The sequence below is a fragment of the Physeter macrocephalus genome, chromosome 8, assembly GCF_002837175.3.
Source record: "Physeter macrocephalus isolate SW-GA chromosome 8, ASM283717v5, whole genome shotgun sequence".
In the NCBI taxonomy this organism is placed as follows: domain Eukaryota; kingdom Metazoa; phylum Chordata; class Mammalia; order Artiodactyla; family Physeteridae; genus Physeter; species Physeter macrocephalus.
Window position 1 is genome coordinate 88,616,336 of NC_041221.1, and position 17,920 is coordinate 88,634,255.

The 17,920-nt window shown below is 38.5% G+C and overlaps 1 protein-coding gene across 1 annotated transcript in view; it reads right to left on the reverse strand.

The window, feature by feature from the left end:
- The window catches only part of LOC102973963 (uncharacterized), a 23,631-nt gene extending 10,089 nt beyond the window's left edge, over positions 1-13,542 (reverse strand). The window contains 2 exon segments of the mRNA XM_055086894.1: positions 444-554; positions 13,341-13,542. Of these exon segments, the coding sequence (XP_054942869.1) occupies positions 444-554; positions 13,341-13,542 (313 nt within the window).
- Positions 13,543-17,920: the final 4,378 nt, after the last annotated feature.

The window sequence follows — 17,920 nt, forward strand, 5'->3', positions numbered from 1 at the left end:
CATGGCCGCTGAGCCTGCGCGTCCGGAGCCTGTGCTCCGCAACGGGAGAGGCCACAGCAGAGAGAGGCCTGCGTACCGCAAAAAAAAAAAAAAAAAAAAAAAAAAAAAAGTGAGAAAAAGATATAATTGTGATAATAATAGCTTGTATGTAACATGAAGTTTTATTAGGGTAATGGAAATAGTTATCAATCTTCCCAATATTTTCCTCTGATAAGGACTGCAAGTTCAGTATGCAGAGAGGGAAGGGTCTTCTTCTTGCCTTTGCTCCGTGTCTCTTGTCTGGCTGAATCTGAATCATTCTGCTCCCACCCTCTTTGGAGAGAGAGGGTTGGTGTCAAAGCTAGCTTTCTGATGAATGGATCACCTATTGAGAAAACTCTTTTTTTTAGTCATTAAATGTCCACTGGAGAGCGTTAAGGAATGACTTTGTATCTCCTCCCCACCCCCAGGCATCCCATCCTGTACTTCTTCTAGGAAAGCCCTATCATCTGCTTCCACAATCAGCTGTTTCCCTGCATGTATCCCATAGGCGTACATATCATAGGCGCCAATACCTATTTAAGGAGTAAATGAATGAGGTAGCACGGAGTTGTTTTGTTCAAATCAAGATTAAGATTGCATGATTTACTAAGCATCTCAATCAGCTTCCATTAATAAATATAATTTTCAAAAAGTTAGTTAATACCTACTATGAACAAGGTGAAGGAGGTTAAGTTTTCTCTCTTATAATCCAAGAGGGAAAAGATAATGTGTAAGTAGACTGTACAGACTGCCACTAACAAAATGAAATGGGGGTTTCAAAAGTGGAAAATGAACATGTAGTTAATTTGAAGACTTAGGAAAGCTTCATGGAGAAGGTGACCATTAGGATGTGTGGTAATGAATGGAAGGGATTTAAAAAGGGGGAAAAATTCTGGGTAGCCGAGTGATTAGATGTGCAAAGAAAAGCATGAGCAAACAGAGGGAAAGCTGAGCACATGTTTGGGGATAGCTTGTGTTTCAACTTGTCTGAAGCAATTCCCAAGCAAGACTTGAGGAATGAGGCTTTCAGAGGTGGATTAGAGCTCTGTTGAGGTGGCCTTTGAGTGACAGCCCTGGGAGGTTAGTGATCAAGCTCTGTGTATCATCACTCTATACAGAATGTTCTGTGTTTTCACAGTTGGCACTACGTTCATTTAGTTTTGTACCCTGTTTAAGTGAATTGCAGTCTCATTGGTGCCTAGTTTTTCTTGATTGGGTTCTCTGGCTCCGATTTCTTTTGTGTCTTTCATGGTTCTTTGCTTATGGTAAACAATAAGTACCAATGCAGTATCCACTGATTTTTTTTTATTTGATTACTTAATTGTTTGGCTGATCAACTCCAAGGTATTGATGTTTTATAAACCATCTTGATTTTCTCAAGAGCATTGGGGAGTAGGTATGCCCATTTTACATTGGATCAAAACAAGGTGCAGAGGTTAAGATATTTGCTTACTTTCTTCCAATGAGACCAGAACCCCCATATGCTTGTTTCAAATCCTGGGCTCTTTCCTTTGTACCACATTGTTGTAATTTCTAGAACATGGAAGCTTTAACGCTTTATAAGATGTTAAAGGAAGGAGAAAATATGCATTTCTGGGTAAGAGAGAAGTCAAAGAGTGGTCCTCTTCCTACACTGATCCAAATTTCACTTGGAGCCAAGTGCTCAGTGGAACCCAGTTAATCTTTCTCACAAATGTTAATTTTGCCTACAATTTTTATTTTATTTTATTATTATTATTTTTTTTTGCGGTACGCGGGCCTCTCACTGTTGTGGCCTCTCCCGTTGCGGAGCACAGGCTCCGGACGCGCAGGCTCAGCGGCCATGGCTCACGGGCCTAGCTGCTCCGTGGCATGTGGGATCTTCCCGGACCGGGGCACGAACCCGTGTCCCCTTCATCGGCAGGCGGACTCTCAACCACTGCGCCACCAGGGAAGCCCGCCTACAATTTTTTATGTCTCATTTCATCCAGGATTTGCAGGCAAAACTATATTAGAAGTCTTTTTATTCAAGCAATACTGGGCCATCATAATAACAGCTATTATTTACCAAGCACTTACTGTATGCTAGTCACTGTATAGCTGCTTTACACATATTACATTTATTCCCATTGGAATTCTGTGAACCCATTTTACAGAGGAGTGGTTGAACTAACTTCTAAATCTAGCTCTGCCTTCAGATTCTGAGATCTTTCCTCCTGTCTCTAAAACTACTGGTTTCTAACCAGAAATATGCTTAGTGGGTCTATTCTCAAGCTCTAGCCCTAGGCAAGAAGTCTTCTCCAAAAGTAGTTCCATTTGTTGCCTGATTCTAGTCTAACTACTTAGAAGCTATTAAGAGACAACAATGTAATATATGTTTTTTTATCTTGAAGGGACTTATACTTCAGTTAAATCAATCAAATACAAAAACAGAGGGATGACAAGTCAATGGTACATATACATCAAAAACTATGCATTCTAGAAGGCTGGTAGAGGGAGAAAGGAGATGAGGGTAGAGTTCAGCCCTGAAAATTGGGTAAAATGTGAACAGAAAGAAGAAATGTATACTTGGTGGGGGTGATAGAAAGCACCATGGGAAAAGGTGCTGGCTTTTGAATGTTTGTTTATTAAAATGCTTCCCATTCGTCTCTGAATTCTCTCTTGGTTCTTCCTAATGACCTATCACAAAACTATTTTTGAGCCACTTCACATGGCCATGGTATGGAAAATTGTATAGTCAGAGTAAGACTTAGAACCATTTAAATGCACTTTAACGTCAGAAATCAAGCAAAGCACGAATAAGCCTAAAGGTAAAAGTGATAGTTATGGGCAATGCAAGGAAAGACTTTCTCGATAGTCATTATAACCTAAAACGCTAACCTCCATCTGGTTTGCACTACTAATTTAATATGTGGGTGGAGGTGTGAAATTTAAAATCTTTTGAAGAGAGTAGGGCAGTATTTAACCTCAAGAGAGTGTGATTTCTGTTGCATAATTTGAAAAAAAATGTGGTAACAAATGTGGTAACACCACAAACACTTACATCTCCTCTGATTCGAATGTTGCTTGATGATGTTATCATGGATTTTTTTTCTGCCTCGATACAGATATCTAATACTAAATCACCTGCGATAAATCTGCTATGAAAGTGTTGAATTGCTTCAAAAATTTTCGCTTCTATCAGGTGGTTTTCTCTAAGGCAGTGGAGCATCCAGAGACATTAGACTCACCAATCCTGAAAAAACTCACACTGCCGCCTTTTCTTAGCTGCTTGTATATTATGCCTCTGAATCCTTTCTACTAATTTGTCTTACATTATTTACTTCAGCATTTAAAACAATGCCAGCAGGGGTAGGATTTCAACTTATTGTTCATTCAGGGTTGAGAACCATTGATTTAGAGTCTTCATATTCAAAAAGATGGATGTAGTGGGTCTTAGTCATAATATAAATATCATAATGGAAAAGCTCATCAGGTTGAACCAGGCTCAACCCTTTTAGGGAAAATGAGAGATGTCCCCAGTGGGATACCAATTCTGTGCTAAAAGGTAGAAGGCTTTCAGGAACTTGCCTAAAGACTTTTAAGAAATTAGAACTTGAGTCTTCTGTCTCCAAATCCTGTGTCCTTTCTACTAGGTTATTTAATATCTGTAATTGTGTATGATTTGCTCAAATATCACAGCCTTGGGAGAGGTTTTCTTTGACTGTTCAATCGAAAATAATCTTTCTCTAGCAAATTACCCTGTTTCATATTATTTTTTCATAATAATACACTATTTGAAATCATAGAAAGTAGTTCCATGGGAGCAGGGACCTTCGCCATCTTGTTCACTGCCACATCTCCAGCATCTAGAACAGTGATTTGTCTACAGTTGTTGAATGAATGAATCAGGGAGAATTTTGCATTCCTACAAATATGTCAATTTCATCATGTGCCCTAAGTCTAGATAGAGGTGGAACAAGGACACTTTTAATAGGATAGGAGGTTTCTCAGAGCAGCAGCTGCATTTGAGGCAGAAAATCAATTTCTACCCTGGATGACATTTTCAAAAGAGGTGTATCTGGTAGCATGGAATCTTCTATCTGACAGGGCTTATGTCAAAATACTAGGATGTCTAGATGAGTGGCCCACATTCTGTAGAGAGGGTGTGCCATTCAAAGATGCCCTGAACTGTGCATGCAGTTTAGCCCTTGTTCTAACAGACTTTCTGGCTGCACAAATAAGAGAGGGACAGAGACTTTGTGAGTATACTTACGTTCAGCAAGAAAGTTTGCATGCAAATGCAAATATGCACAGACATTTTATAAGCTTTTGTGGGGAACAATATGGGATGCAGATTCCCCAAGTTAACTAGTATTTGTAATATTTTTGGTAATAGGGTGGAGGGTGCCTGTCTGGTATGTTCTCAAATATTTAAAACACAGCCATTGTTTAAGACTTGAAATTCACAATAAGATGGAGACAATATCGGGAAAAATGTAGACTATTTATCACAATTTATGCAAAGCATGTTAAGTAAATGAACCCAACCAGTTGTCATGTACACACCACTGTGCTAAGGAATGCTTTTCCTCCTGGTATTTGTTGGTGAGGAAAATCATTACCAAAGCGATTTAGCTAATTCATTCCCATGTTTGGAATTAAGCATTTTTAACAGTTATCTACTTCCCATTGTCTGTCTGGGACAAGCCTTGTCTTGTCAGTAAAGTACTTAGCTCTCTGCTGCCAGAATTGAGATAGGGTCATCAGAATCCTCTTGTAAACTCAGGAAGATAAAGACAGGGAAGCTGGCTCCTGCCCAGGAGTCAGGTTGGTGAGGGGTTGGAGGGGCTGGGGGCTGGGGGTCATGGAGGAGGGAGTAGGGAGAACAAAAGGGCAGATTTGGTTTTATTTGTAGGCAGAATGAGGAAACTGCTTACTTTGTGCCATTCAGCATCCTAGGAAGTATTTGTATTTCTTTCATTCCGCTTCTTCCTCTCCCACTTCTCATGCAAACACATACATACACACACACGGACACACACAGACACACACACACACACACACACACACACCACTCCTTTAATAAGGAGACATGGCTTTTATTTTATAACTAGAGAAGAGACAATACTGCAGGTAGAAGAAAATTATTGATTAATGTTCTCATGCATTTGGAAATAACTTTTAATAGGTCTTTTCCCGAGATGGAAAAAGAAGGTGGCTATAAATTTGGGGCTTCTACTATGTACCTGGTTTCATCTTAGAAGAATTAAATACACTTTCAAAATTTCATTTAATATAAAACTTAGATGAGACTTTGGTAGGAGGAAGATCTTAGGCTCTTAAAGTTAGGTAAGCAATAGGAAACCTTCCTAAATGGGAAGCCAGCTTTTTTGCAGACAAGTGTGTCCACTTCAGGATTTTCCTTGGGGCTGGATTTTTTTTAAAATGGGAACACAGGATTAAAAAGGGTATGGGTTTTTATCCTTGACTCCCAAGAAAGTTTACAGTTTAAAAACATTTTAAAAACTAAAACTGATAAAAATAAGCTAAAGTAATGAGAAGGCCATCAATAAGTTGACTATTGCAATTATAAATTAATAGAGGTGGCTCCTCTTGACCTGCCCCAGATGTCATGTCAATTGATTAAATGTTCTGAGACAATGAAATGGAAAAAGACAACTTTATTATAATGCTTCAGGCAGGGAATATTTTTATTTTGCTATTAGGAGCACATCCACATGTCAGTGACCAATTCCATTTGGAAAAAAGACACTTTGGGGGATATGTACTATTAGAAAAAATCTCCAAGGTGAATCTTAGGTCTGAACTAACCACCTCTGTTATTTTTAGTTGACATTAGGAATCATAAAAGATAGGATTTTAGGCTTTATTTTGACTCAGGGCAGAAGAATTGTTGGTTCCATCTCTCCTAGGTATCATGGGCTGGCAAGGCCCTGCTGGGCTGGTAACCTCAGCAGACATAGCCAGGGGCATGGCCTGCATTGGGGTCTCTGCATGGCCTGCATTGGGGTCTCTGCACATCTATGACAGGGACTACATTGGAAAAGGTGTCAAGGAACTAACAGATTTTCAGCTGCATTCTCCTACTAGCCATTCTGAGTGTGCTGAGGATGCTTTTTGTGGGTGATTTGGCAGCTATGGGCTTGCCTTCTGAGACATCTGTTTGAGCCTCTGCTTCTCTGTAGTGATAGGGTGAATCTTAGAGGAAAAAAGATCATTTCCCTTTTTTTCCTACTAGAAAAATGTCTTGCTATAAAAAATAATAGAACCTATCTTTATAACTTCTCAATAGGAAGTGAGAAACCCTGGTTGAAAGAGAGATATATTTGATATTTGGCAATAGTTGATAAACTAAGATTGACCATGTGCCTGTAATTTGATCAGCTATACAAAAACTGGTTATCTGGCAGGCAGAACTAAATCCCTAATCATTTGAAAAATGGTCTGTTGAGTGTACCCATAGACACATAATCTCACATCTCCTAGCCTCTTAGGTCAGGAAGCTGTTACTTATGGGGGCCTAAACACCTTTGCAACGGGCCCTGGCTCTGTCCCTTCAAGAAACAGGCAAGCAGTTCCTTTGTGTCCCCAGAGACCTTGATTAATGTAATATTTAGCACATCTGTTTCAGGTCAAACAATCATATTTCTCTGACCTTCTCCCCTGGATTTCTATTCTAGTCATTTCTTATTTTTACTGTTTTCGCTATCACCTTTTTTTTATTGTAACATGTCCCTTTTAAAATGTGGAACATCTAAACAGAGCATAATGTTTAAAAGTACTTATAATGCTGGTCATAAGAAAGGAGTAGAGAAAGTCATGACTTTTGACTCTTCAACTTTTTAAAATACACACTTATTCACTGTCAATTTTAGTGACCAAATTTATTGCTGATTCATACAACTTGAATGATTTATTCTCGCTTACATTAACAGGCTCTGGAAACCAAGAATATCATTCAGTTACAAATAGAATATGTCCCAGGCATTGTGTTCAACTCCAGAGTGAGAAAATGGTGGTCGTCACTGTGCTGGAGCTCATGGTCAACGAGGGGATGGAACGCTAATTAGGCAGTAGTATTTGTTACAACCCAGCAGTATTTGTTTTTGTGGTAAGAGGAAGAATAGGATGGTAAGAAGGCATATAAGGGATACCAGTGGTCAGGGGAGCCTTCCTGGAGGAAGTGTTATCTAATTTGAGGACTTCAGGAACCCCTCTGTAGATCAATGGATAAATGAAATGTAGCTGATCTGACAGCAGTATATATACAGTCACCCAGTTCTGTCCACCTAGTGTGCTGTATTTTGCTATAACTTTAAAACAGAAACAGCAGTAAGACACCAAGTGGGAAGAGACAATATGATTTCCTGGGTCTCACCTACTTTAAATTCTGTTCTTTAAGAAATTACATTTGGATATTAGCTTTTTTATCTTATTTGTAATTTTGAAAAGTATTACTCTTTCAAAACTCATTACAATAGCTGCATTGTTCTTTCAGGGATAAATCAGTTTCTTTTCAACAAATACTTAGGATGGTTAATAAACAATTTGCTATTTTTTTATTCTCATTTGTGCTAGTATGAAGAATCCTTAGGAGATCTTTGAAAAATTATTTTTATCTAGAGATAACAATGCAGAAAAGTAAATTGTTTGGCAAAGAATATGAAGCATATGGGCAGAGATACAAGAATTTACTGCATTTATAAGTCTCATTATGACTCTATAAAATGCAGCATCATTTGTCAGTAAATCAAAGCTTATAAAAGTAGCAATTGTGAATGCAGTTGGTTGTAGTATCAAGAGAATGAGGATTAGGAGTGTAACTGAGATTCCTTTTATGATAAATTATCTAGCTCCTGGCTACCGTGTATGAGCTCTATTAACTGCCTATAAATTGTTCATCATAAAATCTAGTTCATTCTTGTTAATTAGGCCAAGGCTTTTATGAAGATTTTTCCTCTTCTCTCTGAAAGCCTAGGCTGACAGGAGAGTAGCTACACCAGAATACTGAGGAAGAAAGGGACCCTCTGCTAAGTATAATGCTGCGTTCTTTAAAAACTAATAATTAATAGAGAAATTCCTGAATTAAAATTACTTTGGCTTCTTACTAGTGAAAATGGAATCATTCTTTGTAGTCACAGAGGTTAAATACAGCCAAAATAATTGCGTCTTCCAACTTTAAATTCTCTCAATCAGTAATGCAAGAAAGGAAGGGTGTATGTATAACGAAGACTGGATATACCCATTACAAATGATTAATACCAAGCAAGTTCCAGAAAAAACAAATAGACATAACAAATGTTTCTGGCATATCATTCCACGTCATTTTATTATGCATTTTTTCCCATGAAACTGAACTTTTATGCAAAATTATCTTGGAGGAAATCTTGTATTTGTTACTCATCTCCAATTTTTTTTCTGTTGTATTTTGCTTTTCATGGTGCTCACATAAGTGCTCAACTGGCAGTGAATGTTATGTTTATATTATCTCATATTTTGCATTGCTAACTGGGTCCCTTGATACCATTTAAGGTGCATCCCTAATCAGCTCTCGCGTTTCACACTTCCCTTGCAATCTCTGGATTTTATGAAGAGTAGACACGCCGTGCCCCAGTTCTGGACGCCAAAGTGGTTGTGACTTCAGGAAGTCCCAATAGTCAGAGCCACAGGCTGAGTCAAGCCGTGTGATTGCTCCCCTGAGATGCAGTTAGCAAGCCTCTCTGACAGAGGCCAGAGGCAAGGAACAGTCAAAGACTAGAAAAGTCAAGTCTGTTTGCACACTATCCTGTGCTTAACACCCATTATGGTGCAATTAAGAATGGTCAGAAGCACTATTATATTTGGAAACCCCAAATAACAGCCTAACTTGGGGGGAAATAGGAAAATCAGTTCAAAGCAAGGAAAAGTAGTTCTTAAATATATATATTTTTTTAAATGGGATTTTTGCTTAAGCTACTTCTCATTTAACTTTGTAAATGCTAATTAGCTAACAATGAAAGAAACTGTAGGACTGTTAGGTAAACTGTGTTTCATTTCTAAGATCTTATGGACACTTAGGTTTTGTCTCACGCCTTTGCACTTCACAGGACCCTACTTTCTATTCTTCCTGGTCCAGCTTCTGGGTAATGTTGCTGGCTCCACAAGACTACAGTGCAGATAAGAGCTCATCTAAGTTCATTCTAAATTAGATGGTTAGGAAGACAATGTAGTTCCTTGCACTGAGTAATAGTAGGGGCTCTGCAGGGGGCTTACTCGGATGGACTGTGGTTTGAATCCGTTAACTTTAACACTACGGCTATAGTAATGCCCTAGAGATCTTACCAATGAATACCTTGGGGGCAATAAATTGCAACAGGCTTAAACATAATTATAGAGAGACTTCTTAAGCTTTGACTAGTTCAGTTTTAATTGAAAGAAATTATTTTTCCCTTGAAAGACTAAAAAGAAAAGCCTTTAGAACATGATATTTATTTCAACAAATTGTTGTAAAGAATCTCTTATTTAAAAACAAACAAAAAACTGTTCACTTTTTATTATCATCATCACCATCATTACTTTTATTATAATCAAATACTGAATTATAATGCATGGACAGTGGTCCCAGTTTTCCCCAAATAATTGGGCTCTTTTCTGAACCTCTTTTCAAGCTTTGAATAGGTAAATAGAAATGAATAAATATCAGATTTGGGTGTAGAAATCTTACTCTTATGGACTGAATGTTTGTGTCCCCCACCAACCCCGCAAATTCATATGTTGAAGTCCTAACCCCCAATGTGATGGTAGTAGGAGGTATTATTAGGGGTTTTGGGGAGGTGGTTTGGTTGAGATGAAGTCATGAGTGTGGAGCCCCTGTGATGGGATTAGTGTCCTTATAACAGGAGGAAGAGACATTAGAGCTTCCTCTCTCCACCATGTGAGGATACAGCAAGATGGTTGACTTCTGCAAGCCAGGAAGAAGACCTTTGCCAAGAGTTAAATCTGTAGGCACCTTGATCTTGGACTTCCTAACCTCCAGAGCTGTGAAAAGTAAATGTCTTTGTTTAACCCACCCAGTCTATGGTATTTTTTTGTTATAGCAGCCTGAGCTGACTAATACTCTTAGCTTATGGCAAAATTTCTCCCAACCGCAAGGACCAATATGTAGCAATGGTGAAAGCATACAAAGAAGTGCCTGGGCAGATAGGGGAAGAGGAATCATGGTGAAGGCACAAATAGATTTTAGGAAATCATCCCCCAAATAGCCCATACCACTTAGGCTTTTTTTTTTTTTTTTTTTTTTTTTTGTATGAGAACTAGTCAGATGGTTCCACCTAAATGCAAGGGGGCTGGGAAATGGAGTTTCTGGCAGAATAGGCACTTTCCAGTAACAACTCTACACTATGGAGAGGAGCACATGTCTTTGGCGGACAGCTGATGGTCTGCGACACCACATTTTGTATGTTACTTTAAGCTTAGAAGATGCTTTTTACAGCTATATACTCTTTGAATTTTAAGGCCACTTCAGTTACAAGCAAAGTTTTTTAATGCTTGCACATTCGATCAGTTCAGTTGACTGGCCAATTAACTGAGTGAAGTGAATCCACTTCGTTGTCTGACTGAATTTACAATTGTTTGGCTGAATGGAATGGTTACTTTGGCATAAAGTTGTGCAGTAGTCCTATATAGATATAATCACACTGCAGCTGGTGTAAAATTTGTCTTTGTCACTACATTTATTTTTCTAGACACTGTCACCTTCCCTAATTTCCTTTCCCAAGTTCTTTTTAGAATGCTCCATTGTCGTAGCTTATTCAGAAGAGTGCTTCTTTCAGAGCTTAGCTGAGAGTATACAGACCAAGTTTGTCTCAGTATTTTCAACACAATCTAGTTTATATGTTTTATTTTTGCTGTCAATACCCGATGGGGTCAATCCTACAGACCTCTTGTTTTTGAAAAAAAAAATCTCTTGTAGTACTGTGTTGATGGTCAGTCTATTAGTTATATTGAAAAGCTGTCTTAAAAACCAGAAAACGTTACTGCAGATTTTTAAAGGAAATTTTTTATTTTATCTCTACTTTACTTCTTAGGCTTTCAATCTGTATTTTTCTATCTTTGATTTTAGGGTGTTATCTCAGGCTTTCATTAATGCCTAGCAATATGCTTTTATAAAGCCAGCCTCAACGTGGCAAAAGTCTCTACAGTTGGAGAAATTTTGAGTCAAACACTTAACATCGATTATGCACTTATATTTAAAATGCAGGAATTCAATAAAATGATCCATTGACAAATCGTGAGTGCCTTTTCTAAGCCCTATGAAGGCTGCACATAGAAATGAGTGATTGCCTCCAAGGAACTTACACTCTGGGACTTAATCACAGCACCTGGCACAGAAGAATTTGGTGGGGAGGATGGGGCATGCGGAAAAAAATGTTAACTAGTAACCAAAGATAGCCCACAATAAAAGCCTAATGAGTATTGTGAGAGATCAGTTCTCTGGATGATCAGCAGAGAGAGGGAATCGTCATGGTCTAGAGCAACTGGGAAGAGAACACAGCGTGAGCCTTTAGGATGGATGTAAAGGGAGGATGTTGTTCAGATAAACTGAGAAGTGAGGCAGCCGTCTCAAAAAGGGATACGTGTAAACGAAATTGCAGCCCCTGGAATCCATACAATGTTTTTAAGTAACAGCGAGTAGATTTTTCTACAGGGAACTGAGGGTTAGTGAATGAAAATAGCAGCTTAAATGTTGGAAAGATAGGTTGCTATCAGATTGTGGAGAGCTCTAAATGTCAGTTTGATAAGTGTGGCCTTTATTTTATATTCAGTTGGGAACCATTGGAGATTTGGGGATGATCTATTTATTGACAGCAACCTGGAGCCTAAATTTGTCCCTAGCTTCAGATTTATCTCCCAAGCCCGGATTTCGAAAGTTATTACAATTTAAAGCACGGTGATGTTGGTCACTCCCTGGACTCCACCTCCTGTTTCACCTCCAACACACAGAGTGAAGAAGAAATAAGCTGCCACAGGGACATTGCTTTCTCTACTTTATCAAGACAGAGTGATGTACATTCATTCACTTTTTCTTTTGAGGCATCTGTCTAAGAAGAAGCTGTGCCCTATTACAAAATTGAGTCTGAGGGGTGTGAGGAGTATACATATATCTCTCCTTTGAACTTTGGAGGAGATTGTTTACTGTTAACATAAAAATAAGACTCCTCACAAGTCATTAGTTTTTAAGCAGAATGACCTACACGTTTTGAGGTAGGACAAATATAGAAAGAATTGACTGTGGCATAGCCCCTGACTACAGAGCATCAATGAATAACCACCTGCATAGCTTTTTATACTTCTGAGTTTTGTATGTAATGGTTTGCAGTTGCGACCATGTGGCAAATGCAACAAGTTGACCATACTAGTACCGAGTTTATCTACACCATCTGCTGTCATATTGACATCTGCTTCCTTCAACATAGCACCCTCCTTTTTCTTAGATATGTTCTGTTATTTCTTCTTTTCCTTCTTTATTTCAAGTCATATTCACTGATATCTGTACCATTTCATGATATCAGAAAAGGAGGCTTTCAGTCAGGGAGTAGTGGAAGGCAGGGACAGACAAGTGGTCAAAGGGCTCAGTAGGAAAAAAGTCATAATTCCTGGGCCCTGAAAACCGTGTAAAAAGGTGAGAAAGTATCCAGAGGAAGCATGAGAGAGAAGTGAGGGTTTAATTTGGGATTAACAAAAGTACCAGAAATAGCTGAGAGGAGACAGGAGAATGAGGACCGTGGGTGTACGGGGTGATGGCAGAGCATCTCACAGAGATTAAGGTGGAATTAATCTGTTCATTGGAAAGATACTTCAAATTTTTGACAACACATTACAACAGCGGTAACTCCAGGTAGCCTTCTGAAATCAGGGATCAACAGGTGAAGGCTTCCTTTAACTTTATTCTTAAAATACAGTCAAGATTAACTTGTACAAGCCATTTTTTTTTTTTTTGGTGTTTTAGTTTATTTCCAACACACCGTTCCACTTCATTTTTTCACTTATCCTCACAAGGTAGCTGTGAGTTAGCTTAGCATCATCAGGCAAATCTCCTGGCTCCCAACTCTTAGCTAATTCTATCAGAAAATACTGACTTTAATTGTGTATAGAAGGTGAAAATTTTTTCTGTTAAACAGTCACCAGATTTTTAGAATGAAAGCTAAATTTCAGGAAGCGCTTGGAATTCCAAAGAATAGAAAGGTATAGAAAAGAGCAAGTGTGTATTCAGTCTGAATCAACAGGATTCACCTGGGCATTATTTGAGTTTTTGGCCCCTGAAGCCATGGGTCAATGTTACAAAAATAGACACTCACCTCTGACAAAGAAAAGCATGGATGCTGGCATGGGAGGACATAGCTCCTTTTCTTTCAATCCCAGATCAAATTTAAACCTGCGATTTTGGAGCTTACTCATCAGAGGAGAAATATCATGAGCTATTTGCTCTCTCTGCTGTAACACAGCTCTGGCAAGCCTGGAAGTTATGTTGAGATCGTCAAATCTATAGTCAAGGACCATCTTTGTGAATCATGAAACCATATGCCACTGGGTGCCTGAATCGAAAAAAAAAAAAAAAACAACAAAAAACCCAACAACAAAAACAAAAAACCCAACTCGACACCAAGGAAATCAGTGACGTGATCAGACAGTGCCAGGGCCCTTTGACCATCTTACACCTTCTCAAACTATACATTAAAAAAAAAAACATCTTTGCTACTGCCTGAACCATGTAAAATACCAGAACTCCTGTAGTGTTAACAAGGAATAAAGATCTTGCACCAGATGGTGCCTCTTGTCTCCATCTATCTCTAGCCCAAACAATCTGCCAGAGTTTTGAAGAAAAATGCAATGTGATCATGTTGCAAAGTATATGAAGAAACAGTATGAAAAGTAATCTGGCTCAAGCAATGGAACCCAGAAGGAAGGGGATTATTATGACTCTTTGAGCCTAGGAATCAGGGTACTGCTAGCTCTGCATTTTAGTCCATAATACAAATGGTATGCCCAGGCACAGCTGGAGGGTGAGCATCGCACCTGAGATATCTCTGTATCTCTGCAACATATTGATATCAATCAATATGGTTGAAATTTCAGGAATTCATCTAGATATTTTGTTTCTATAAAACAGAATAAACTGTTTGATGACTTTAAAAAAAACTAACAAGCTAGGAAGGGAGAGTTCACAGGAGAACTTATTATTTAATGTTTATCTCTGTATTTGCCCTGCAGTTCTGAATTTGGCCATCTTGCTGATGAGATCTTGGGTACAGTTTGTGCATCTCCTTTGCAGAACATTCTTAAAAATGTTTAAAATAAGCTTGGATAGTTTTTTTTTTTAATTTCTCTGCTTCTCCATATGACTTTTGTGGCCACAATATTTTCAGGTATCTTGCTGTCCTCTCGTACTTTGATCGTGGTATTGTTACCTCTTTGCCATAAGATCTTTGATCTTTTATTATCTTTAGATTTTATCTAACACCTATAGAATTCTGAAGTGTTTTATGATCAGAGATTATTTAATGGGAAAGAAAATAGCTTTTCAGGTCTTTTCTAGATACAACTCATTTGAACAGATAACTTTGGTTTTTTAAAAAATAAATTTATTTATTTTATTTATTTATTTTTGGCTGCGTTGGGTCTTCGTTGCTGCACGTGAGTTTTCTCTAGTTGCGGTGAGTGGGGGCTGCTCTTTCTTGCGGTTCACGGGTTTCTCACTGCAGTGACTTCTCTTGTTGCGGAGCACGGGCTCTAGGCACGTGGGCTTTAGTAGTTGTGGCTCGCGGGCTCTACATCGCAGGCTCAGTAGTTGTGGCACACGGGCTTAGTTGCTTCGCAGCATGTGGCATCTTCCCAGTCCAGGGCTCGAACCTGTGTTCCCTGCATTGGCAGGCAGATTCCCAACCACTGCGCCACCAGGGAAGCCCTGAACGGATAACCTAGTTTTATATTTACTTTTGGTGCTTGGACTGGAAGTATACAAACGGCAAGCCTAGAAAATGATGGTGATTTGATAGAAGGTAGCTCGTTGCTACTCAGAGTGTGGTCTAAAGACTGATTTATTCTTTCTCATATTCTTTTCCATTATGGTTTATTACAGGATATTGAGTATAGTTCCCTGTGCTATACAGTAGGTCCTAGTTGTTTATCTATTTTATATAGTAGTTTGTATCTGCTAATCCCAAACTCCTAATATATCCCTCCCCCACCCCCTTTTCCCCTTTGGTAACCATAGTTTGTTTTCTATGTCTGTGAGAAGCACCACTTTAGAGTCCGTAATTCCATCATTTTATGTAAGATGGATCAAAATAGAGACAATGGATCCACCCATGACAAGGAGGTTAGAGCAGTCATCTAGTTATGTGTTAACCATTACTCAGGAGCTTTAATGGTAGTTGTGGAAGGAAAGGAATACATCCATCTTGGAAATACTATCCAGGAGAAGGAACAGGATGAAGTCCTGAATTGAACCGGCCATGTGACAAGGAGGCACATGCTGCCCCAATATTAGCCTGGATGGTGTTGCTCCCAATAGATATGGAAAAGCTTCATTGGCAATAGAGCCTTGAAAACACCAGGAATTCTGACTTTTTAGTTTTAAGTTAGTGATGGCAAAACATCTATTTAGAAATTTATAGTGAACCATGAAAGACTGTGGACCACAGCTGAAGAGTTCAATGTTAGAAACTTAGAACAGATGGGAAATTCTTCCTGATAGCTTCACTGAGAAAGAGAGTTTCCCGCTTCACATTTTCTGATGTTTGAAATAACATTATTTGCAACTTTCCTTCTTTTTCCTTACAAGGTAGATGCAATACATGGGAGTGGATGAAGGACACATGCTCAGACCACTCCTACCTTTGCAGGACGTGTTGGCATATTCCAAGCACTGAAAAATGCCATAGCTGATAGCCCATAATAAAAGTAGCAAAGCCTGCTTAGTGATGATGTATCTCAATGATGTTCTAAGGAAAATATTTTTTGGTATCTCAGATTTGAATTTTGTCAAAGAAATAATATTAGAAATAAGTAATGGTTAACTCTCTCCAGGTTATTTCCATAAAACCTGTTCTTTTTTTCTTTAACCTTTGAATAGAGTTGAAATAATGTTATTAGTGCTAACAACAGTATTACTATGATTTCTGATTTCTAATTGTACTATTATTAATGATGTTAGTTTGTTTAAAACTTTTTGTAAGTTTATAGGGTTTTTATAGACTGTAATAATGATCCATATGGACAACCATTTATATTGTTTCTTCTGTGGAAATTCTATTTCAGAGTTGTTGCTAGAGGAGTGAGTGGTACTTCATCTGATTCACAGCACACACACACACACACACACACACACACACACACACACACGCACACACACAGACACACATAACTACCAGATAGTCTCTTTTGACTTTTTGGTGCTGGTAGCAAAGGAAATGTTGGGACTCATTTAAAGATTCATCCCTCTAGGTCTAGGAAATATAGGAGTTCACCCAAAATGTAATGTGGATTGTTTGTTTTTAAGGTATATATTATAGCTGTATTGGCTTCACATTTGGAAAGAAGTTCATGTCATTTTATGTTCTTTGATCAAATACCTAACCCACTCCCATTACAGCTCTGCTACCCAAGGAAGAGGCACAATTCCACTTGCTACTGGGCTCCTAGGGGAATGAAGAGTAGAATGATATCTCTCCCTAAGCTTTGGGAGGCTTGCTGAGTGTGAACCTGACGCTGAACAAATGGCGGAGGCCAAGACAGTGTCAGCTAAATAATCTCCCTTTCAGGTTATTAAGGCGTAGAAAATGTATAGGCAAAGTTATAATTTCTGTTTTTTCTGTTTTTCTTTCTTGACCATCCTTCTAAAACTTGCCATTGCCGCTCCTTTTCATGTGTGTGTGTTTTCCCCTCTGTGCGGGCATCTTTGATGAGCAAGGAGGGCCTGCTTACACTTTGCACATCATTCGGGCTGTCGTCTCGTGTGCCGGGTATTTCAATGCGATTGCATCTCTATTCATCTCCTGACAGAAGTGGCAATGGTGCAGACAGGGGTATTCGTTATTGAAACAAACAAAGCCTGTGGTGTTAGAGATTTGTATGCAAAACCTTCACAACAAAACTAAGTAGCTATTTACTTTAAATATGCCAATTAACTGTTACTAATGTACAGTGCACTTCTAGGTTAAGGATGATTGATAGTAACACGCAGTGAAATGTTCTTCAACTACAGTCAGGAAATGTAAATGTACAAAATGGAAAGAACCAGCGGGCTGACAGCACTAGTTACATGTTTCAAAACAACACTTTCAAATTGTTCCCTTATTGTTCTTTCATCCTTTCTCGGTTCTGCACTTCCACAGCCTGGTAGCCAAGAGTGTACTAAGAAAGTTTCGGGAAAAAAAATGTTTTAGTATGAAGTAAACATCACGGGCCTAATCTCATTTGTTTCACTCAGGCAGAACTCTTAGGAGCCACAGTGGGAGTTTTGCTTGACTGAAGAGAATAGTCTTGTCTCTTTTAAATGTCTGACATTGAATCTGTTGCTATTAACAAACTAATTAAAAGGAGAGATGACTTCTCCTTTAGTTGCTATGTCCTGTCTCAGCAGACAGTCACTTCTTCATTTGCTCTAGGTCAGCACCACCCAAAAGTAATACAATGAAAGGCACAAATGCTAGCCACATATATATTTTTAAATTTAAGAGGGGCCAAATTTTAAAAAGTAGAAAGAAACAGCTGACATTAATTTTAATAACATTTTATTGAATGCAGTCTATCTAGATTATCATTTTAACTTGAAATCGATATAAAATAAAGTATTTTGCATTTTTTTTCTTCACACTAAGTCTTTGAAATTTGGTATATTTTATGCTTATTCAGAAGGATTGGCTTATGCCATTTC